Raw genomic sequence first — 26,088 nt, 5'->3', positions numbered from 1 at the left:
CGCTATATAAATATACTGGGCTGGGAGTAAAGGACGGGGTCATAGTGAGCTAGTTAATTATGGGGCCAACTCAGTGTTGTGTTTGCTTCTGGATGTTTGCGTCCAGTCGGACTTCATCTGCGAGCGATTTAAGTTAGTGGACTCACTAACTTCGTGACCTAGAGGAGCAACTGGCTCTCATCCAACACAACAATGAGTTAAAGGAGAGAGTTAATATGCCTTTTACGGAGATGGTGTGTACAGTATGCCACAAGCGGGGAGGGGTGAGAATGAAGAACAGGTAGGTTGAGAGAGCTGGGTGAATGTAGAGCATAGACATAGAAAAGGGCGTACACAGTTTACAGAGGCAGCATCACCTGAAGTGACTGTGTCTAACCGCTTTCAGGTGCTTCCAGCTTTAGAGCCGGAAGAGACTGGGGAGGCAGGAGGGTCCTTGGGCACTGAGGAGCCCCCTCCCCGCAGGAAGAGGGAGGTCGTAGTAGTAGGGGATTCAATTCTTAGAGGTGTAGACAGTTATGTGTGCACTCGTGATAGAGGGTCCCGTATGGTGTCTTGCCTGCCTGGTGCCTAGGTAGGGGACCTTCCAAATCGTGTGCACAGGGTGCACAGATGGGACCTGTTCAAGCCCGATGGGTTGCATCTGAACCAGAGTGGAACCAGTGTATTGGGAAGGTATATGTGTAGAGTAGTTGAGGAATGTTTAAACTAGGGACTGGAGGGGCAGGGAGGTTAGTTATGAATATAGGTGGGGGGAGACAGAAAGCCCAGATTACTATTAAAAGTGGGCACTGTAAAAGGCCTACCCTTTGCGGTCTGTACTTAAATGCTAGGAGTATTACAAACAAAATTCATGATTTAAAGACCTTAATTTCATCATACACTTATGACATTATAGGAATAACAGAAAAATGGATAAGTGACGATGATGGAGAAGAGTATTACTGTATATGAATGGTTACACGTTCTGTAGAGACCGGACAGGCAAGAAGGGAGGTGGTGTTGCAGTATACGTGTGATGGCTACAGCCACACAGTAAGGCTAGAAATATATTTACATCCTTAGTTGATTTGTTTTGTATGTTCTTGTTTTATTTGCAGTAATTTATAGGGTTTGATTTTGCCTTCTGTTGGGGTAGCATATTTTCATGTTGTAGGGTTGTGTGCAATGATTGTTGAAATCAATCATTTTGGTTTGCAGTTATTTTGGTTTTGGGGGATGGTCTTTTCTAGGCAGCATAAAGGTGTGGCTGAGGGCGGAGATCTCCCAGAAGGACAACGCCTGGAGCAGGGGCAAACCATGTGCTGCCATGGCAAGAGGGGGGAGTTGGTGTTTAGTTGTGTTTTGCTTTGTTTAATTATGTGTAGCGATTATTTGGTTTACCCCTTTGTATGTTAATTGGTTTGGCCAAACCTCTATATATGTTCCCTCGTGTTTATTTATTGGGAGGTCAGTTTGTTTTAGTTACTACTTTGCTTTGTAATGTTAAGTTTTGTTTATTTTTGTTGATCTCTTTTATGGGCCCAGTTATTAAGATCTTGAGTTTACTATTGTTTGTATTTGGGGGTTAATAAAGCCCTGTTTCTTTAATTAAGTTCCTGTGTTTGTGTTGCCTGACTGCTTGGTCCCTCACAATACGTAAAAGAAAACTTGCAGGCAAGGGAGGTCACTGTTAAAAATAAAAGTACAGAAGCTGTATGGGTAAAACTAGATGCTAAAAACTTAAGAGGCCTAATTGTCGGTGTTTGTTATAGAGCACCTAATGTAGCTGCAGAGGAAAGCAGAACGTTACATGACGATATCAGGATTATGAGTAATAAAAATTATGTGGTGGTAATGAGTGATTTTAATTTACCTGGGATACAGTGGGACATAGTCTCTTGCTCTTCTGTAAATGAACTTGAGATGGTGGAATTAGTACAGGATTGTTTTTTACTCAGTTTGTTAATACCCCAACCAGGGGAGAAGCCCTTCTTGATCTTGTTTTCGGTAACAACCAGGATAGGATTGGAAAATTATAGGTTTTAGAACCATTGGACGGTAGTGATCACAACATGATTAAATTTGAGGTTAATTTTAGTGTCCGAAGAGTCCAAAACAAAAATATACAATGTTAGGAAGGCTAACTTTAATGGAATGAGACTAAAACTAGAAACTGTAAACTGGATGGAGTTAAATAGCAAAACTGTTGAAGAGGCATGGCATTTTTTTAAAAGCACATTGTTGCAAGTGCAAGAGGACATCATACCAGTTTCCAGCAAAACTAAATCTAGGAAACTGCAGCCAAGGTGGTTTACTAAGGAAATTAAGAATTCAGGAGGAAAAGGGCTCTGTTCCACAAATGGAAATTAACTAACGATTTCAAAATAAAGCAGGAGTATCTAAGTCTACAGGTTGAGTTAAAAAATAACATTAGACTCGCTAAAAGGAATGTAGAGAGGAAGATTGTATTGGAGGCTAAGGATGACGTTAAAAGTTTCTTCCAATACTTTAACTCCAAAAGAGCTCTAAAAGCTGAAATCACTAATCTGCAGGATAGTAAGGGTCTTATAATTGAAAATTAAATTGATATAATAAATGACTTTAATGATTATTTTACACGGGTGTTCACAGTAACCTGACACCATTTAGTACAAATACAGCGTCGTCTATGACCAATATATGTATAACTGAGGCTGAGGTACTAAGCCTAGATAAGCTCAAAATAAATAAATCACAGGGCCCTGATGGCATCTTACCCATAGTTTTAAAAGAGATGAGGGATATTATTAGCCAACCTTTAAAATTACTATTTCAGAAATCCTTATCTACTGGTGTGGTACCTTCAGATTGGAAGCATGCTAATATAACACCCCTATTCAAAAAAGGGGATAGAAGTAATCCAGCAAACTATAGGCCAATCAGTTTAACTTGCATAACTGGAAAGGTAATGGAAGCTATAAACCAAGTGAAAATGGTAGATTACCTGGATTCAAATAACATTCTGAGGGATGGCCAACATGGATTTAGGAGAAGTAGGTCCTGTTTAACTAATCTACGTGAGTTCTTTGAGGAAGCTACAAGAGAAATTGATCACAAAAGGTTTCCAAAAGGTTTTTGATGTTGTCCCCCACAAATGGCTCTTGCTTAAGCTCAAAGCTGCAGGGATTTTAGGAACTGTAGCAGCTTGGATCGAAAACTGCTTAACAGACAGGAAGCAGTGGGTAGTTATTAGAGGCACAATGTCACAGTGGGCCTGCGTTCATAGTGGGGTACCGCAGGGTTAAATTTTAGGACCACTACTGGTCCACTGTACAATTTACATTAATGATATTGACATCAATAAATACAGTAAACTGGATACATTTGCTCTTATGTCCCATACCAGCATTAGAAAATATATTGAGGATTTTTGGAGAATTTTCTGGTTACAAAATCAACAAGAATAAAAGTGCCTTGATGATGTTAAATTCAGAGGAGAGAGCCTCAACCTCAATACATACACAATTTGCTAATTCTCCCAAAGGTTTTATTTATCTGGGTGTTAAAATCATCCCCAACATAACTAACATTGTCTCCACCAACTATGATCCACTACTTAATGACATCATAGAGCTACTTGACAGGGAATAATATGCTGATCTCTATGATAAGTTGCATTAATATTATTAAGATGGTTGTTCTACCTAAATTCTTATATATTTTTCAAACAATTCCACTCCCACTGCCAAATACCTTTTTCTCTCCTCTCTCAAAAAATATTTGCCAAATTTTTATGAAACAACAAACGTCCCCGAATACTTTTATCTCTTCTTTACCTGCCATATGATCATGAAGGGTTAAATCCTTAGATTGTATTACTGGACAGCTCAACTTCGGGCTGCCATGTTGTACTTCTCCCCAACAGATACCCCAGGATGGGAAGAAAATAGAAAATAAATAGAAAAACTGAAATAGAACTTCCTTTGCAGTTATATCTCTATTCTTCACTGACTAAGAACCTTATAAAGCATACAAACAGCCCCTTTCTTAGAAATACTATATCGGTCTGGCATGAAGCTCATGTTTTTTAAGTGAACCCATATCTCTGTCTACCATGGGAAAATACCAGTTTTACCCCTGGGAAGAATGATATGGAATTTAAAAATTGGATGTATAAGGGTGTAAGTAAATTGGGAGATATGTACAATGAAGGTGTGCTTATGTCTTTTTCACAACTAGTTGAAAAATTTGACTTCCACAGAAACACTTTTTCAAATATATAAAAAAATGAAGTTTTATATACTCTCAAATTAAAACTTACTCTGAGCCCCCATTATCTATAATACAGCAAGCTACTCTAAAGCATACAAATGATAGATGAAGTGTGTCTCTCTTTTATAATGTGCTTCTAAAAAAGAAAATTCCTTTAGGTATTTATCTGCATGGGAGACTGACCTTCAGACTGAGATTACTAAAGACGATTGGGAAGAAGCCTGTCTTCAAGCTCAAACCAATTCTATTAATACTAGATGCAAACTGCTACAATACAAATGGCTTATGAGAAGCTACATAACACCAGTCAAAATGGACAGATTCAATCCTAGTATACTGTACCATACTATGTATAGTGCAATGAAGCAGTTGGTACCCTTTTTCACTCTATGTGGCAATGTAAGGAACTTCAAGTATTTTGGAAGGATGTCCTTCAACTAATCTCCGATCTACCTATGGATGTCACCCCACTGGATGCTAAACTATGTCTATTGCAAATCTATCCTGTTGATTTCAATGTGTGTGCAAAAAAACACAACATAATTAATTTTAGTTTACTACAAGCCAGAAAAGTGATAGCGATGAAGTGGAAAGATGTGGGAAGACCGACATCTGCCTTATGAGTCAAGGAGATGTCGGTAAACCTTGTGTTAGAAAAATTGACATATATAATAAGAGGGAAAACCAAAGACTTCTTTGATTTATGGAGAAGATTTTTGTAATTTGTATCTATGTGAGGTAGGACATGAATAAATAGGAGAAGACTTGTGTATCTAGAGAGGGACTTTTTTTTTTTTGATGCTATTGTGCTCCAGCAGCATGATTTATATTAACGTTAATGAATCTCTAGATGTCTAGTGATATCTCTAGTGAGACATTATTTTTTGGTAATTTAATTTTTATTCATTTACTTTTTTGTTTTTCTTTCTCTCCCATGTGTCTGCGGTGGATTTGTTAGCATACTTTGTTTGTTGTGTTATTTTTGCCTATACTATTGAAAAACATTTAATAAAATTATTTCTGATAAAAAAAAGGGTTTGACGCTTAAATCCATATATTATCAGTACATCAGTGTCAAGTTAACGTGCATTAAAGCATTTTAGTGTATTATCCCATCCTAAATTAACAGAGGGAATACTAACAGATAAGGCTAAAATACTGGATACAGTTAGCAATATGCTATTTCATCCAACATTGTGGAATTAGAGAAAAAAGGCTTTTAATCGTGATTTTTTTTTTTTTTTGCATGATGGTGGGGGTTAAATATTAGACAAAATATTTTAGCGTGTGATTTCAACTCCCTGGGGTTTGCAAGCTTTTCTCTGGTCCTTTCTTTTAATAAAGCAAACATTAATCTTCCCAGTGGTTTGGTCTTTGTGAAAACGAGTAAATGCATTGTTTGAATATGATTGCTTCACTTTGCAATCTTAACTACAGTGAGATTTCTCCTGAAGGCTTTTTTTTCTCCTCTCCATGTTACTGGAAAAACCATACATTTATAGCCCTTTTTCTGAGTGATCAGAGCATCCCCATGCACCATGGTGCAGACTACATAGACCAACATTGAGGAAAAGGCACTGACAAACTGCTTGGCATGCTATTCATGTTTGAGTTTATTAGCGATTAAATCACTAAGATTATTTAGGTCCTTGGTTAGCATGGGATAAACGAAATCACCACAAATTAAAGAAATGTCAGAATATATTTTTTTATAAACTCTATAAACTCTGTATAGGCCCCTCATGTTGATTGATTTCGTTTTATTTTATTTATTTCATTTTTAGCACATGTAAAATATTGCAGTGGCTGAGCTGGCCGAAGAGGAGGGACAGATCAGGAGGGAGAAGAAAAAGAAATAAAAGAAAACAACAAAAAAGAACAAGAAAAAAAAAACAGAAAAAAAACTATATGAGTAAAGTAGAAAACACAATAACAATCTCCAATTGCTGCACAATTGCTGCCCTAGGACCCCAGGCGGCCGGGGGCCGACCAGCCCCCAGCGGAGAGCCCCGCCCACGCGGTACAGGCCCAAGCCCCCCCCCCCCCCCCGGGCCACCACCCCAAGGAAAGGGGCCAGCAACCAAGCCCAGGAGGCCAACCCAGCCCAGGTCAGAGCAGCAAGCCCCGGATCCAGGCCCCCACCAGCCACACAGACACCCCGCAGACACACCTCTCAGCCATGCACATAGACCATAAACACATCCCCACAACATACACAGACACTCACACGCAGAGACAAAAAGACATAAAATCCATCTCCAGCAGGGAGCAGGGGTGTAGGAAGACCCACCCACTCTCCTCCCCCAGTCACCTGTGTGAGAGGTAGACTGTTGGATGCATGTGGTGGTGTATGTAACTGTATGTAGTTCAGGGGGTGAGTATGACTGTTGAGAAACTAAGATGGATTTAAAATTGACGGGGGAAGCGTGGAGGAGCGCTGCTTGTGAACAGCTCTCCTTCTCCTCCACATCACCCCCCCCCCCCATCAAGACCCTCTAGATGGTGTGAGTAAAATTGAGGGGCGGCAGCAGCGCAGAGGCAAGTGAGACCACCAGCCTCTGAGTAGTGCCCCCACCCCTCAAGGCCCTGTGTGTATACTTGTATGTGATGACTAAAGTGCAATTAAAACAGGGGGAGGCAGAAGGCAGCGCAGCACAGTGAAAAAGCCCATGTAAATGGCCCTCCCCACTGCAGCACCCACCCCGAGATCCTACCTGTGTGCATAGCATGTTGTTGAATGAGGGGGGAGAGGGGCTGGGATTCATAAGACCAGGGGGCAGATTACTCACCCCCTGGAAAAAGCCAACTAACCACCTGGCTCAGTAGGCACCCCAGCCCTCCACCGCCGTGCGGGAAGGAGTGGTCCCGGGGCCCCCAGCGACAACACCCTGGAGCACCACCAGCTCCAAAAGCCGACTCCCCCCCCCCACCCCGAGGGGCAGTCCGGACTCAAACACAAACTCACTCGACAACAAAAATGTGGCAGACTAGCCCAGGCCCGAGACACGCCACCCCCCCCCTTCCCCAGCAGCGCCCCGAAGGGAGCCCAGGCCACCCCGGCGCCGGGAAGCACTCCAGACCCCACGCCCCATGGCCCATGGCCACCAGGCAGCACCCACCCAAGCTCCCACCCACCACCACCAGCCAGGGCAGACACCCAGACATCACAAGACGGCAGCCACAACCCCCCAGCCCCAAGAAGCCACTAGACACCCATAGCTTGAGGGCCCAGCCCCGCCACCCGCCAGGACCGCGAGGAGATGAGACCACAGCCGACCACCCCCCCTATATAATGGAATTGGTCAGTGTGGACCAGAGAGAATCCAATTCACCTAATTGATTTTTCCGGAAGGGAGAAGACATTCTCTCCAGACTTATGTGATTTAAAAGTAAATTTCTATACTTAGTAATACATAAATTGTTTTTTGATTTCCAGTTCATAATTTTCTTTGCAATGCCTAAGGCAGTAAGGATTATGTGTGCCTTATTTTGTTCCATATCTAATTCACTTGCATCATCTAAAATGCACAATGTAGGTGAGGTTGGGATGTTACAATTAAACCATATTGATAGATCTTCACATATCCTATGCCAGAACTTCTGCACCGGTGTGCAGGACCATATGGCATGCATGTAGTTCTCTACAAAGTTACCTGAGCAATGGGTGCATAAGTTTGAGTGTCCATTTGGAACATCCTTTGTCCTGTGAAGTGTATTCTATGGAGAGTTTTGTATTGTACAAGTTGTAAGTTGGGACTTTTAGTCATTTAGAAAGTGTTTAAACCATGGTTCGAATTACGGGGGGTACTGTACCCCTCCATCAAAACCTCACCCCCCCAAAGAGATAAAAATAGCAGTTTGGGGGGGGGTCTTAACATTTTTCTTTTGTTGTATATAAAAAAAGACAACCTCACCTTGTAGGAGAAGTTTATGTAAAACGATTTCAGACACCCCTATTGTGGACCGTACCATTTTAACCACCTCGGGGCTAGAAGCAGCCAGTCGGTTGCGTCATTCATTCTCATTGAGTGACCTGTTCATTGTGTTTGTCTGTCAGTGTGTTGGTAAATGTAAGTAGCCAGCAGAAGTCTAACCTGTTGAAAATGTGTTATTTTAGAACCTTCATTTATTCGTTTAAGTGATTCATCTACTAATGCAAGCTGACGTCTTTATAAGTTGAATTACTTACCATTGTCCTTCTGAAGCCGGTGTTCTGTCGGGTTGAGCTACTTTGTCGAGGTAAGCTACCGTAGTGCTAATCGATAGCCCTAACCATAGCTTACCTCGACAAAGTAGCTCAACTCGACAGAACACTGGTACAGTCAACTTTAGTTACATTAACTAGCAAGATAAGCTAAGTTCTCTATTTAAACCAAGTTTATTTGGTGAGGTAAAATCGATCATGGTCATTTTCCAAGGAGAATAGATAGAACTCCCTATGTTTTCATTCTCATTTTATCATGAATAAATTGTGCTATTCTGAAATTAATTTGCCACTTGGCCTGTGTGGTTTGTTATTAGGCTAATGTTAACGCATAAGAAGGTCTAACGTTATGTTCTGAAAAAACATTACTATAAGTGAAACCTATAGGGGTAACGTAAAAAAATTAGCTAGCAAATAGCCCTATTATTTAAATTTTAGTGGTATTGATTCTGCATTCCACAATTTTATATTTCCAGATACTGCTTTGTTAAATATAGATTAGATTTTATTCACACACTATGAGGAAAAGGAAAGATGGAGACAGACACGTTTTTGGTGGTAAAAGAAGGGTAAGTAACTACAGAATATTACACTAAAAGTATAGGCGCAGTTTTGCAAACTTAATGTGTATGAAGGAAAATGGTGGTCAGCAGAAGGCAGGAGAGGCACAGGAGCAGGGAGATGGCAGGATGAGGACAGTGTGCAGGACAGTCAGCAGGCAGCAGGGAGATGGCAGGATGAGGATGAGTGTGAAGGACCAAGAGGTGAGTTAGAAATTAGGCTGTACTTTAAGATCTACTGTATCATCAAGACAGATATTAGCCTAATAGGCAAATATTTATTTCTGAAGGCTGTTGGAGCTGGGGGGACTGAGAGGGCAGGAATAACAGCAGACTGCTGGACCAGACCAGGCTGTTTGTAACTGTATAGGCTTATTACTTTTACTAGTATACTTCTCCTAGGATAATTCCTGGGAGTTATCAAAACCAAATTCTTTTGGATAGGGATAAGGATAATGAGATCTTCTGTATTGATTCTCATTTTGTCGCATGTCCAGACCATGACCGTGTGTTGTATACATGTTAGTAAACACCCCTAGCGCATCTTGCACTCTTAACATTGATCCTGGTGGCGACTATTCGTATTGACGCGGTAGCGGACCATACTGGTCAAAGAAGTGTTATGGAGGGGTAATTCGCACTCTGGCTTAAACATATTTGTTTCCAAAAGTTTTGCTCTGGATTGATGGATAGATCTTGCTCCCATTTTGAGGATGGGAGGGAGACTGAGTCATCTATTTTTGACAATAACTTATACAATTTTGATAATAATTTGGGGCAAGAGAGATTTAAAAATTCAAGTACCCATGGAGGTATTTATAAATTAAGATGATTAGGATTGAACCTTGCCTGAATAATGGACTTCACTTGCTTATTTGTATTCACTTAAGAAATTTACTGTTGCTAATTCCATATTTCGAGACAAGTTCATTGAATGGGATAACTTTCCTGTTTTGAATAACATGTTCTAGATTCATAATCCCTTTATTGTGTCATAAGGGAAAGTTCAATGCTTTCTTTTTCTGGCAAATATCTGGATTGTTCTAAATGGGTGTTAGTTTACAGGGGATAAGTGCAGTCCTAGTTATTTTTTAAAAATTCCCAGCAGGCTGTCGAGGAGGTGTTAATACTGTACTAACACTTTTAAAACAGTTATAATGCTTAATGGTAGGACTTATAAAAGGTAAATCAGAAATGAACTTCTCTGCAGATTGCTTGTTCTAAGTCCAGCCATGGACTGTCTCCTGGGCTTGATTTAATCCAATTTGATACATACTGCAATCTGTTGGCTAAGAAGTAGTGATAGAAATTTGGTAGGTCTAGACCACCATTACCTAGAATATTTAATCTAATTTAAATTTTGAAATGTTTGTTCCATTCCTCTCCCTCTAAATATATCAACTAACATTAGGATATGAATGCGCTTAACTAGGGCTGCCACTAATGGCTATTCTTCTATGGATTAATCTATTGACTATTTTACTGATTACTGTAGTTGGTTCATCAAAATGATTTATTTTCCTCCAGAAAATCTAATAGACCATTTAAGTTAATTTTATTTTGACAACAACAAACTGTATGTTATTGCAAGGCTTTAGGTAATGGATGCCGGCTTTTTGGCACAATATGAATGTTGTGCAAAGTATCAAGCGCTCATTTTTGTGCACAAAATACATGCTGTGCTACAAAAAGCATTGTTTATTGACAAAATCAAGTAATGTCCTACTGAATTTTCTCCACAAAAGCATAAAGACTTCACTTTATTTTGTGCACAGAAATCAAAAGGAACTTTTCATATTGTGCATAGAATTGACATCAGCACTTTGCATTTTGTGGACAAAATGCATTTCATGAATGATACACAGTCATTTCATGGACAAAATACATTTCGTGAAATAAAGTAAGTCATTTTGTGGAAGAAATGCATTTTTTAAATAATACACAATCATTTCGTGGACAAAATGTATTTTGTGAATGATACACAGTCGTTTTGTGGATGAAATGTATTTTGTCTTTTGCTGAGTCACGAAATTCCTTTCATCTTTTACTGAGGTAGGCACGCGCTCATGGGGGAAGTAGTACCTTCCAACGACCAGAAGGTGGAGCACCAGCTTTGATTTTGCCGACCTGTGTAATTACGTTTAACTTGAATTTAAATATAATAAAAATACAAATAACTCCTGGGCTCATACTTTTAGTGCTGTATGTGCTCATTAGTGTCACTATTTTTTCATTGCATTTTTAATATTTTTAAGCCAAGTCAATGAGTGACCTCGGCGCTGATTCCCTCCAGTTGTAGGCTATGTTACCATGCCATTTTCCCTCGAATAACACTGTGTCCGATACTTCAGATCAAACACACTGGGTAGCCTGCGTACAAAATGGAACAATAAAATGGCATACTTGAATTACCACAAGGAGTCATAGACTGTCTGCCGATCCTTGTACAATCACTGGTGTCATGAAATGCTGATAGAGCTACAGTTACTTGACCTAGTCCACAGAGCCAGGGCATGACAGTCACTGGTCAACTGCCTATTGTAAGCAGGATTCTTTGTGTGCTCCTAACTGGCTAGTAATTACTCTTTTTGACATTTAAATAGGGTTATCAACTTTGATCAGCTGGCCAGTGTGAGTTTCTATTTCTGCACATACATGTACATGCATTTATACTGTATGTATGTAACAGTTTTATTACATTGCAAATAATCTGTAAGGTTTGCAAACTACCCCAACATACTGTAGCTTGGGGTAACATAGCTTAAAATGATTGTTTTATGGTCATTTATTTGCCAAAAAAGTACCAGGTCTAACAACCCAGACATTATTATTACTTACACAATTTCAGTGCCGGATGCTTTTTTAACCTTAGTAAAGTGTTTCCTGGAAGTCCCATGTACACAAGGGTTAAGCAGAGAACAGTCAAACATAAAACACTATCACATAAGCTATGATTATGTTAAGTTAAATAACGTACAGTAATAATAAAAATAAAACAATTCCAGCAAGAAAAAAATAATAGGGACCCTGCAGCTAATGCTACATGGACCCCTAATATTTACAGAGTGATTATCATGACAGAATTTCATGGTTGTGTAAAATAGCTTTGTGTACTTGTAGTTTAGTTTTGCACACACGTGTATAGATTACAGGTGCACAAACTCAATACACAACTACAAAAAGGGATTACAAGTGCACAAACTCTATACGTGCACTCGGAATGGTCGCATTTCAAGCAACTTTAGCATGCACCCAAAGTTTTGTAAAGCCAAAACTGCTAGACACAGAGCAGCAAGTGGGCAGGATCTGTGTGACTCAAACCATGACAGGCAGTTAAAAATCATTTGACTTTTGTTTCAGGTATTATTGGCTGGATTCACCTGACTCAAACTGCTACTCCATTCACCCATCTTTAGGACAGGAAGAAATCTAAATACAGGGTTTCTTTCCTTGTTTGTGTACAAATGTGAAGTTGCAAATCTGTGGCTTTCAAAACACAAGCGTGCAAAACGTTTTGTAAACACGAACTTTGTTGCACATGTGTGCAAAATTAAAATACAAGTGTGCAAATCTGCACGGGTGAATAAAACTAAATTCAAAATATGCAAACCTATGTTACACGGCCATGGAATTCGGTCATAATAATCACTCCATAAATAATATGACCTTTGTCAAAACAATCACTGACCATGAAACAGGTAGGTAATTCACTTATAGCTCAACAGCAGAACTGATATTTAATTGAACCGCGAATGTAATGTTTCCCTTGGGTTTCACAAGTTTGTTGTTTGTGGACGTATACACAATCGCCTTGTGCCACTTCTGATTGGTGAGTAGGGCTGTCACGATCATGAAATTTTAGTTGACGGTTAATTGTCCTACAAATAATTGTGATTAACGATTGTCTAGGGATGGAGGGGGATCAATATAATTTATTTTTTGGACAGCAGAGGAGCAACTCAAACAGATAATCCACAAACACTCACACATACACCCAGGGAGTAAAAGAATGGAAATTTATTTCACCATAAATACACAACCAGTTGGCAAAGGACAACAAAGGGAACAATGCAGGACATTAACTAAACACAAAACCCACAAGACAAAGGAGAGGAGGTCTGGACTGGGGACAGCGCAAAAGGAAAGAACAAAATAGAACGAAACAACTTCCCTAACAGGGCTCAGTAATTTATCTAACTAGAAAATAAACTAAACAAAACAACATCTATCTATTCTAACCTTACCTATCAAAACACAAAATACAGGAGTTTGTGTCCTAGGGTGTCTCAACACAGGGAACATACATGGTGGAATGTATAGGCGCACCTCTGCTTCCCTGTCCAGTCCTCTGAACCAAAACTCCAAAGCAGAGCGAGCTGTGACAAATGTGAGTGTAAAAACTGCAGGCAGCAGTTAAAAACAGCCTCTTCCAAGTGTCCCCGGGCAAGATTTATGATGGCAGCTCCTCCTCTCCAGAGCGATGATTGGCCAATGGAAATGCATGATGTCAACAGATGAATGTCACGATTGGCTGACAGAAGTGAGCTGGACATGATTGGCTGCTCGAGAATTGAGTTCTGTCCCTTTTAACAAAAACAACTGAAGTGTGCACGCACAGTGCATGCAGACACAGTCACACACACACACACACACACAAGCGCAGCTACAGGCTCCGCAAGTAACACGCCCACCCCCAAAAGAGAGCAACTTTTTGTATGTTGAACAACATTGTCAAATTCTAGAGAGAGAATCAGCAATGACATTTTCTGCCCTCCTTTTATGATGTGGCCAGTTGTAGTCTTGAAGGTTCTCGTGATTGTCATGAGTCATTGGTTCTGGTTGTACATCCGGGAAAGAAACACTAGTGGGTTATGGTCAGTATAGATGACTAAGGGTGAAGAACTGGAACCCACAAGCACATCGAAATACTGTGACATTAACAATGCCAGCGTTTCTCTTTCTATAGTGGAGTACCTCACTTGGTGTTTGTTGAATTTCCGAGAAAAGTAGCACACAGGGTGATCTACGCCATCCACGTTCTCCTGCAGCAAAACAGCCCCAGCAAAACTCCACTAGCATCAACCTCTAAGTTAAAAGGTTTGGACCAGTCAGGAGCAGCAAGGGCAGGGGCAGTACATACAGTAATAATGCCTTAATGTGGTCAAATGCCTTTCGACAGTCAGAAGACCAAACAAACTGGACCGAGGGACACAAGAAGGCAGTTAACGCAAAACTTGGGTTATGTAATCAATACCCCAGATCGTAGACGTAAATGTAGGGTGTGTCACATCAATATGTTGAAACCATTTTATGAAAGTCCAATAGTAGGGTCTAGTGACAAATCCTCTAAGTTCCCCTTACTGGTGGTAGGGCGGAAGTAACTTTAACCTCCATAGCCAACCCACCCTGCTCTGTTGTGGAGGAAGAACATGGGCTAGTCCCTCACTCAAATTCTTTAGATGGCACCTGGTTACTGAACTCTGAGCTGTTATCTTAGCTCAATTCAAAAGATTCTTCTTTGGTTGGTCATTTATCACCTCAGCAGCATCAGGATGTGGTGAAATTAATAAGAGCGTTTCCTTCCATTTTGGATGATGTACCCACCCAGACCTTTTCAGCATGAAGTTAAGGTTATTTGCGACGCTTTTATTAAACTCGTCGGCCAGAACTGCAGCTTGCTGAAAGACCTTACATTCATTTAAATACACCGCTACTCTTTCGGACACGCAGTTCTTAAATTCCTCCGGTAAAATAAGTTCTTTTAAAGATTCCATATCATACACTTCAGTACCTGCAACCCACATATCAAATAAGAGGCCTTTCTCCCTGGCAAACTCGACATAGCAACCCTCTGAAGTCGACAGAAGCTCATAGGTACGTAAAATTGTACTCTTCACAACATCATAATCCATGCCATTGCTAAGAGCAGAACATACCTCTCTCACCTTCCCAACCAAGTTACACTGCAGCAATGTCCACAACTCTTTTGGCTAATTCAACAAAATAGCAGTACGCTTGAAAATTCTAAATTAACTGTTCAGTTTTGCTAAAACTCAGCACCAGGGCAATATTTTTCCTGACTGAAAATGAGGATCGCAGTTCCCCTCCCATCTCTGGACTCAACTCCAGTTCGCGCAGCTGAATTTCCCTCTCAACTTCCAACTACATTCTCTAATGCTATGTCTGCGCAGATGTGTGAGGTACAAAAAGGACAGGTGGCGTGGATCAGTTCAGAAATGTAATGAGATGATGTCATTAAATGAGCGCCAGCCAAACATTACACGGTAGAAAACAATGTGGAAATAGTGTCTCATCCAGCTATTTTTACACAGATGAATGGAGACGATTCTAACGATTATGCAAAAAATAATCGCGTTCAGTTCAGGCGATTATGTAATAATTGTGACAGGCCTATTGGTGAGCATGACTGGCACGTAAGAAGCATGGTACTTCTGATTGGTGAGAATGGCTGTCACACAAAGAGGATGGTATGAATTTGTAAAACTGTTCTCATGACTGTTATAAACCCTGGGTCAAACATACTGTATAATACATATCCTAAATTGCAGCCATTGCAGTTTGCTAATCATGTTGTTACAGTATAAACCTAACAGCCTACCTACAGCAGCTATGATTGGCATTGAATATTCACTAGCTAATTAGGAGCATAACAAGAACCCTCCTTAAAATAGGCTGCTGACCAGTGACTGTCCTGTCCTGGCTGTCCCCCTGAACACTCTGTGGAATAGGTCAAGTAACTGTGGGTCTATCAGCAGTTCGCAAAACCAGCGATTCTATGAAGACAGTCTGTGACCCCTTGTGTTAATCCATTCATAGTCATCATTTTACTGTTGTATTTTACACACTGTGTACAATCACACAGTGGAAACATGTATTGTGGTCAGATGAATCAGTATTCCAGATGTTTTTTGGAAGAAATGGACACAGTGTTCTCCGGACCAAAGACGAACCCCATACCTTAATACGTGTTTGCAGGAAGAAAGGGACAAAATAACACCTGAATTTTCTCTGCTGTTATAACTGCTAGAGTAGGTTTCTTTTATGAATCAAAGATAAGAAATTTTCTTGCAAATAAAGGTAATGAAATGGTGAACACACTGTAAATGTATTTGTTAGCGAAGAATATTGAGTGTATTTTAAGTAAATGTTAAGTGACTGACAAGCAAATGTAGAAAATCTCAGTGTGTGCAAAAACTTTTCACTGGTGCGGATGAGATACATATGGATATATAATGTCTCATTAACAATTATTCTGGCCATGTGTTTTATCCAAAAATGCAAACATCCATCCATCCATTATCTCCCGCTTATACGAGGTTGGGTCGCGGGGGCAGCAGTCTCAGCATGGAAACCCAGACTTCCCTCTCCCCAGCCACTTCATCCAGCTCCTCCGGGGGAATCCCGAGGCGTTCCCAGGCCAGCCGAGAGACATAGTAGCTCCAGCGTGTCCTGGGTCTTCCCCAGGGCCTCCTCCCAGTGGGACATGCCCGGAACACCTCACCAGGGAGGCGTCCAGGAGGCATCCTAATCAGATGCCCGAGCCATCTCATCTGGCTCCTCTCAATGCAGGAGATGTAGGAACGTAGATCGACTGGTAAATCGAGAGCTTTGTCTTTTGGCTCAGCTCCTTCTTTGCCATGACAGACCGATGCAGCGCCCGCATCACTGCGGACGCCACACCGATCCACCTGTCGATCTCCCGCTCCATCCTTCCCTCACTCGTGAACAAGACCCCAAGATACTTAAACTCCTCCACTTGGGGGAGGACCCCATCCCCGACCCGGAGAGAGCATTCTACCCTTTTCCGGCTGAGGACCATGGTCTCGGATTTGGAGGTGCTGATTCTCATCCCAGCCGCTTAACACTCGTCTGCGAACTGTCCCAGCGAGAGCTGAAGGTCACGGTCCGATGAGGCCAACAGAACCACATCATCTGCAAAAAGCAGAGATCTAATCCTGAGGTCACCAAAACCGGACACCCTCAACGCCCTGGCTGCACCTAGAAATTCTGTCCATAAAAACTATGAACAGAATCGGTGACAAAGGGCAGCCCTGACGGAGTCCAACCCTCACCGGAAACAAGTCCGACTTATTGCCGCCCCTGCGGACCAGGCTCTGGCACCGGTCATACAGGGACCGAACAGCCCTTAAAAGGAAGCCCGGCACCCCATACTCCCCGAGCACCCCCCACAGGACTCCCCGAAGGACACGGTCGAATGCCTTCTCCAAGTCCACAAAACTCCCATGAACCCTCCAGAACCCTGCAGAGAGTTTAGAGCTGGTCCACTGTTCCACGACCGGGGCGAAAACCACACTGTTCCTCCTGAATCCGAGGTTCGACAATCCGGCGGACCCTCCTCTGCAGAACTCCTGAACAGACCTTACCAGGGAGGCTGAGGAGTGTGATCCCCCTATAGTTGGAGCACACCCTCTGGTCCCCTTCTTAAAGAGGGGGACCACCACCCCGGTCTGCCAGTCCAGAGGCACTGCCCCCGATGTCCACGCGATGCTGCAGATGCGTGTCAACCAGGACAGCCCCACAGCATCCAGAGCCTTAAGGAACTCCGGGCGGATCTCATCGATAAGGTTTAAGCCCTTTACCATGATTTATCCATTTGAACACTTGCTACCTGTAAGTCAGTGTTCCTACCCTAAGTATTATAGAAACTTCCTAACTTATATAATTTAGGATAGCTACATATTCCCACTCATAAAATAATGATTCAAATTCTATATATTGTGGCCACATTTTATTACAGCAGTCTCATCATATCCATGAGTGATACAATCCAATACCTACCGCTGATAGTCAAAACAGTGAACAATCTGCAGACCCCATATACAGCATAATTTTCGTGTACATACAAATGGTACAGTTTAATTGATAAATTATGCATAATAAGACATTACCAACATTAAATACAGTAATCAAAGTACATTGTACATTCTTATACAGTCCTGTATTCTCTGGAATGAAAGGAGTTCTGACATTTTAGCCTAATTCTGAAGAAATGATAGAGCAATGAAAAAAATCTATCAAGCGATAATGGAGCAATGTAATTCATGTTTAAAAGATACTGTTACGTGTTTAACTGTTTTTTTTTTTTTGGACCGAGGTACACCGCAGATAACTAAAACCACAGTTACCAAAACCGTGGATATGAGGGACTACTGTAATTCATTAGCACAATATATTAAAACATGGCCACAATATACATATGTTTATCACTACGTCATGAGTGGGGCTTCATACATTTTATTGGTTATGTGAAAGTAATCAAAGAGCAGCCATACAGATTAAATAAGTTTAACATTATCTGGTGGCTGGTGAAATCTAGGACAGCTTACCTGTTAGGAAAGCTTATTAAAGATTTTGGGGAGTTAAGATGGAATACACCCCCAAGACAGAAGAGACAAAAAACAGGTTATGAATGAGAATTCAATCAAGTAGGCGAGATTGATATGTTGTGACTTAGATTGCTGTGTATTGAATCCTATGTTAGTTTTGTTTAGAGCCTGCCACTGAGTTTGATGGGCAACTTTGACAGATAATTGTAATGGTTGCTGGTATAACTTATATTGACATTTGAATATTCAAATGACGATTTAAATTATAATTTATATAATTGATTAGATGACATGTGTTCATTTAATATTGTCACAAAACACATACATATACATATGATAATATAAATAAAAATTAAGAGGCTTCCTTTAAGAATGCATCCCAAATCAGTTAAAATAAACGTTTTCAATGTTTAACAGAAAGACATTAGACAATTGCTACAAAAAAGGTCTAAATTTAGCTTTTGGTCACAGGCCTATGTTTTCCAAGAAACTAAGTTCCTCTTCTCAAAAATTTGCACACCTGTACTGAATAACCACTCACTCTCCACACCTATACGGAGAACAATAAGGTAACCTCAGGTGCTCATATATGTCATACTCCTCTCGGTGAAGACACAAATGTCTAATGAGGCTCGAGGTGCAGAATGCTTTAGCAGATTACTCTCCACAAGCAACTTCTTTTGCATGCATGTTGCAAATTGCAAATCTTTCAGCTTTAACAGATATCTGGTTAAACTACCACAATAATAGTGCTGCTGCTGTGTTTGAAACTTTTGTCAACGCATATATTGTACATCATCTGCAAAATTGATATTTGAAATCAGTCAAATTAAAGGCTAACAACAGAGTAATTAAGACTGAAAATTGAGCGATTTTTAAGAGAACTTCATGGTGAGAGTGCTGGCTGCTCTCCTCCCTGAAGACATAGGCATAGACCTGCACCTTCCTCAGCAGATAGTGATCACACTCACCTGGCTTCAACACATTGATTCCCAGGAGGTTGGAGTTCCTCTCAGTCACCATGCTCCAGCTGTGGTTGTAATTCTTCCTCCATAGCTGTGCAGAACACAGATAGGTGCCTGCCTCCCTGGGGCCGGCCCGGTTTACGCTCAGGCGGAAGTTACTGCTGCTGGTGGCATGTTCCACAGTGATTCTGGTTCCTGGGCCAGGTGCCACATCACCCCACCGGATCATGCCATCATGCGAAAACGTCATCAGGTCACGGAAGGCAGCATCAGGCAGTCCATCCAGCTGTGGCTGGAAGCGCCAGGTGACAGCAGTTGGCATCTGTGGATCGTGCTGTGGCTTCACAATGCATTGTAGGTCAAATGAGTCACCGTATGTCACGCTGGGCGTCCGGGATGAGGCAAACACAAAGAAGGAGGGCTCTGAAAAAAATTATGAAAATGCCAGGTCAGCGGACTGCAGGCTGAGAGGGACTGCTTCTGCTACTCTTACAAGAGTGACTGCTCAGAAGCTTAGCCTCTCACTCTTACTGTTGTAGCAGGGGTTCCATAATGTCTGAGAAAGATTTCTATGAGCCAGAATGTTTATTAGTTTTTCAACACTTATTTAAAAATTCCATACTCTTTCAGACTTTGGGGGTGGAGATTTGGGGGTTGGCAACAGTGGTTATCTAAGTTGATGCCCTGCTTGGCCATGAACAGGCAGCAAAGCTTCTGCCCACCACGTGGCTGACAATTCATATTTGAATTTTGTATTTTGTTTTCCATTCACACTTAGGATCTTTAGCCAAACAAATACAAAATATAGGACTGGCAAGCCAAGCATCTAAATATTTCCCCATTGTGAATGTTGTAAATTGCAACCTAGTCTGCATCAATATTTTTTGCTGGAAATTAATCAAGTGCGCACCTCACAGACTAACCCCACTCCTTTATTTTGGACGTTGTTCTTCAGTGCACACTGTGAAGATTCTGGCGCTGCCAACCAGTTCACACTGGTGATTTCATCAAAAACATTAATAAGTAAATTCAATTATTTTTAGACTAGATTGTAGGCCAATTTGTTGCATCAGTCTGGAAATACCAAAGTATTTCTTTAGTTTTTTCATACTTATACAGACTTGTAAAACACCAAAATCATATTCCATACTTTTCCATACTGCGTGGAAACCCTGGCTTTAATATGCAATATTCAATGATGAACATGGCAAAGCAGTACACACTCACCACAGAACATGATTTCATTTGCTTCCCAGATGCTTGCAATTCTAGACTGTTTTAACCATATAGTTGTAACTGTACTAAACCAAGTTGGTTTCTGCCAGAACCTGAACCAACAACATTGAAATGCATCACAACTAAGAGCAATCTACGTCTCCAGGAACCTCCAGTTACAAGTGAGTCTAATGGCACGTCATCGTCTGCCCACATCCTGCATCAGCAATGTCATGTGAATCAGCACAGGTACACAACATGCCCACAAATAGGGTGACCTGAGGTAGCATAGACATCTGCTGTGCCGCCCCCCCCCCCAACCCCCCCAGTCTGCCCATGCAGTTGGCAGGTAAGAGGATTAGCCTGTCCCTGGGCCAGCAGGGTAGAACTGTAGGTCGGGCAATTTGCCAGCTCACCAGCTCACCATACGGGGGCTCCAAAGATTATAGGCTAAGAGCAGTCTTATTTTTTATTTTTTATTTAACCTTTAATTAACTAGGTTTGTCCCATTGAGATCACAGATCTCTTTTGCAAGGGAGACCTGGCCAAGGTGGCAGCAACACAGTGACAATGCAGAGTCTTACAAAGTAATACAAGAAAGAAAAGAAAACATAGTTAGAATTTACAATTACATATAGATAACCTCGATTCCAGAGTCTTTAGAAGAGTTTTAAATTCCTTGAGGGGTATTAAATTGTGCAAACGGAGTTCAACTTGAAGTCTGTTCCATGAGTAAGGTGCTGAGAACCTGAAGGCTTTCTTTCCTAGTTCGGTTCTTACTTTAGGAACAACCAGATTTAAGAAGTCCATCGAGCGAAGGTTATGACGTCCTTGCTTCCAGGATAGGAGTGAGGATAAGTAAGAAGGAAATTTACCCCTGATGGTTTTATAGATGAACATATGCCAGTGAGTGAGGCGACGAGCTTGTAAAGAAGACCAATTTACTTTGGCATAAAGCACACAGTGGTGAGTTAGAGAACCGCTGTTTGAAATAAACCTCAGTGCACCATGATAAACGCTATCTAACATGTGAAGACAATGAGCAGATGCATGCATGTATAATACATCACCGTAATCGATGATAGGTAAAAAAGTTGAGCTTTTTTGTTAAATATTTAATATGTTCCTTATAAGACAGATGGTCGTCAATTAAAAGTCCTAGGTATTTGAAATTTGACACCAATTGTATTTGGTGACCATCCCTTATTAAAATTTTTCCAGATAATGTTAGTCTGAGGTGGTGAAGAACATAAGTTTTGTTTTGTCCGCATTTAAACTGAGTTGTAAGTGACAAAGTTGTTTTTGTACTTTGTCAAAAGCAACTTAAAGGTATTCAAAAGCCTTTGCGGGAGTAGGTGCAGAGCAGTAGATCACGGTATCATCAGCATAAAGGTGAAAAGTTGAATTTGGAATATTCCGACCCAGGTTATTTATATATATGCTGAACAATAATGGGGCTAGAATTGAACCTTGTGGGACCCCTTTATGAATATGGAGTAACTCTGAGGTAGAGCCTTCTGCTTGAATTGCCTGGGTTCTTCCTGTGAGGTAGTTTGTAAACCATTCAACTGTTTGTTTAGAGAAACCGATATCTATAAGGCGATTAATCAAAATTTTATGATCAACAGTGTCAAAGGCTTTGGATAAATCTAAAAACAAAGATAGGCAACATTGTTTGTCATCAAGGGCTTTTATGATGTCGTTTGTGACCTTCATCACAGCAGTGGTAGTGCTATGATTTTTACGAAAACCTGACTGATAGGGTGAGAGGACAGAGTTTTTATATAAATAATCTTTTAATTGCATATTGATCAAGGATTCAAGCACTTTTGCGACAACAGAGAGTTTTGAGATTGGCCTATAATTATTTAGATTTGTTGGGTCACCCCCTTTTAGTAGGCTGATTTCCAGTCATTGGGGATTTCGTTAGTTAACAATGATAGGTTAAAGATATTACGTAGTGGTTCAGCTATAATTTCAGCTGCTAATTTTAAAAAGACGGGTTCTAGGTTATCTGGTCCTGATGATTTTCTGGGATTTAATTCTTTTAGAGCCCTTTCTACATCTGCTGAGGTAAAAGGAATAAGATTAAAGACTTGCATGTTATCATTTATACAGTATGAGACCGGTGATTCTGTGGATAAGTTATTATACTGAACCAAGTTGCCAAATGAAATAAAATGTCTGTTAAAGTGATTTAATATTGCTGTCTTATCAGTTATTCTGGTGTCGTCGACAAGTATATTGAGAGGAAGATTAGTTGTGTCATTGTTAGCGGACAATGATTTGATAGTTTTCCAAAAAATTTTTGGGTTATTGAGATTTCCGAGGGTGGAGGACAGGTAATAGTCGGCTTTAGTTTTTCTAAGCAAAAGGGTAAATTTATTTCTGAGTTGTCTAAATTTAAGCCAATCAGTCTCTAAATTTGACTCACGAGCCTTGGCCCAGGAGGCATTACGTTTACGCAATAGATCTGCCAGGTCAATAGAAAACCAAGGGTTCTCGCGCCCTTTAATTCTAAATTTACGGAGAGGGGCATGTTTGTTTATAAAGTAACTGAAGTTATGTATGAAGTCTAGCTTAATTTACATTATACCAGGGCACTGTCAAATTATTGTATGTAAAGGGTGTTGATAAAATTTTATATAACCATACAAAGAAATTGTTACAGATAGACATGCTTACGCAGAAACAGTGCTTCATGCTGAGAACCAATACCTATGGTCAGTGATGAAATAAATGATATAATGGCCAGTGATTAAATAAAATGATACAATTTTGATATAATTAAATATATAATGACAAATGTAACACACACACACACACAAAGAATGATCACAGTCTCATCCACGCAGTGAGGCAAAAGCCTACTTATTAATTTAACACTGGTATTGGATTGAAACTCAATTTCAGCCGATTCCTATTTCAACATTTCAAAAAACACGACGACAATACAGAAAACACAACGATATTTCAAAAACACAACATTTCAAAAAACAGAACGACATTTCAGAACACACAACAACATTTCAAAAAACATGACATTTCAAATACACAACATTTCAAAAAACACAACGACATTTCAGAAAATGGAAAGGGTAGGACCACACTTCTTGTTCGTGATTGCAGTCAGGTCTCACACACTACGAGGAGTAGAAGTTGTCCGACTTGGCTGCAGTCAGTTTATACTCCACTCCTCCAGCCACCGGCAGATCTCGCTCCACGTCGCGTCAGCTGCAGACAGACCTTAGTCGACCGCACCCATTAAATGAACTGTCGTGAGTGACATGGGTACTGTCCAATCGCAATCAGGAAAAGGGTAGGGCCACAGTTCTTGTCCATGATTGGGCAGTACCCATGTCACTCCAAGGGTACTATCCAATCATAAACAAGAAATGTGGTCCTACCCTTTCGGTTTTCTGAAATGTCGTTGTGTTTTTTGAAATGTTCAGTTTTCTGAAATGTCACTGTGTTTTCTGTAATGTGGTGCTTTTTGAAATGTGTTTTCTGTAATGTCGTGTTTTCTGAAATGTTGTCTTTTCTGAAATGTCGTTGTGTTTTGACCTTCAGGGCCACCGTACAAAGCCCAGGTATCGGTATCAGGACAGAAAAAGTGGAATCAGTGCATCCCTGTGTTTGTGTGTGTGTGAGCACAAAAATCTGATTGTTTATGTGGTTTTTAATGAAATATGCAAAGACAGTAATTATTTTAAAATCTTTAAAAATAAACTTTCTCGAACTTGCAAGTTAAAATTTTGGCAATTTGTGAAAATTTTCCACAAAAAAACACACAGAACTGCCAGTTGCCAAGCAAATTTAGTAAAAGAGAAAAAAAACTGCTGGAAAATCAAGCATTTTTGGCCACAACAGTCACAAAATACAACTGCAAAAACCCATAGGGACTGCTTAAACCCATCCTCCAATACTGGCTCACACTGATTTAAAAGCCTGATTAACTATAACTATTTTCTCCAAATAAATTTAAGAATGAGGATACATCTCTGAAGAATCAGTTTGTTTTATGATGGCTAAATGCTTTCTAATGTCCTGCAGCCCACTGAGAGGATATAGAGACTGTAATGCATCAGCCGCACACACAGCTGGTAATAACCACTTAATGAAAAAATCAGATTAATACAAATGTGTTCTTATGAACTCACAGGTGAAGTAACAATTAAAATAAAATGGATCTGGTTGTCTCAGAAACAATGCCAATCACATTCAGACTAGGGCTACAAAAAAAAAAACAATTATTTTTATAATCAATTAATTTTGATGATCTATATATTTTGATGATCAACTAATCCATTAAGGCCAAACACAGGATTTAAAGAAAAAGCTTTATTTAAAAAATACTAAAGAAATCGTCATGGGGTATTTTTTAAGTTATGGTTGTAGTAAAACCATTACACTGTATACGTAATCTCTATTTAAAGTCACAGAGAGTCCTAGAAAAAAAGATCAAAGTTTGATTAAGTTTCAATGCAACATTTCTTAAGAGAAACAAACAAAAACACAAAGACACTTATTTCAAAAATAAGACTGCATCATAATATCCTAATGAACTAAATCCCGTTTAAACCCCACGTTCTATACTACCAAGTATGGTCTCATATCTCTAGTAATAAATACCCCTATAGCTGTAGTTATTTTATATTTAGCCTGGTCAGAATTTCCTGACAAAAGCACCTAAGTTGCAGAGGCTGTTTCTGCCTTGCTGTGGCATAGTATATCCAAGTTCGGTATCAGAGCTGACAGATAGTCTTGGTCTTATCAACTGCTTTGTCTAGTGTGGGTGTAGTTTACTGGGAAACCAAAATGATCTCATAATACTGATTCTGACTACCCAACATTAGCATAACCACCTCACAGCCAGTTAGCATGTTCCCATGTTAATATTGAGATTGCATGTTATGCACATGCAATTTTCACATGGAAATGACTGCAATAGTCAGCAGGGATGAGACCATCAATAAGCTGCACTAAATATACTACTATCATAGTAATCAAAACTTTGCAATTTTAGTCAAGGTAAAATTTATGCACATACCGTGAAGGTAAAATTTAATCCTTTTAAAATCATATAATAGATAATATTGAAAAGGAACTTTGAATATTATCTTGTATATGATTTAAAAAAAAAAAAGATTAAATTTTACCTTCACAGTATGTGCATGAGCTCTGCATGCGTTCTCCGAGCCAATCATAATCATTGTCATCCGTGTCTTTTGACTAACTCACAGTGTGGTGTGTTTATGAGAAATTTTACAAAAAATAATGAAAAGCAAACAAAAACTGGTTATGCAGAGATTTGTCTTCCAATGTATGTAAATATTTTGGATTCTATAAAAAAAGTGTCCTGGGTATGACATTAAACTGTATCCGGCCCTACAAGCGGTCTTCCAACTTGCAGGGAAACAATTTCTTTGGGAGTTGGTGGTGGGACTGGTACTCCAGCCACCATAAACAACTCACAACTGCTCAATTTCAATAAGCACAATACTCTTCTGCTCTCTGAGGGAGTAGCTCTGCTGCAGCCGCCCACA

At 40.2% G+C, this 26,088-nt stretch overlaps 1 protein-coding gene across 2 annotated transcripts in view; it reads right to left on the bottom strand.

The window, feature by feature from the left end:
- The window catches only part of igsf3 (immunoglobulin superfamily, member 3), a 224,151-nt gene that overhangs the window by 41,365 nt on the left and 156,698 nt on the right, over positions 1-26,088 (bottom strand). For both annotated transcript variants that reach the window (XM_072700949.1, XM_072700950.1), the window contains one exon: positions 19,334-19,750. In XM_072700949.1, the coding sequence (XP_072557050.1) occupies positions 19,334-19,750 (417 nt within the window). The remainder of the gene's footprint in view (positions 1-19,333; positions 19,751-26,088) is intronic.

This window comes from Paramormyrops kingsleyae, chromosome 16 (assembly GCF_048594095.1).
Source record: "Paramormyrops kingsleyae isolate MSU_618 chromosome 16, PKINGS_0.4, whole genome shotgun sequence".
Lineage (NCBI taxonomy): Eukaryota > Metazoa > Chordata > Actinopteri > Osteoglossiformes > Mormyridae > Paramormyrops > Paramormyrops kingsleyae.
The sequence above is the reverse complement of the archived record's forward strand: the minus strand, read 5'-3'. Positions and strand labels throughout refer to the sequence as shown.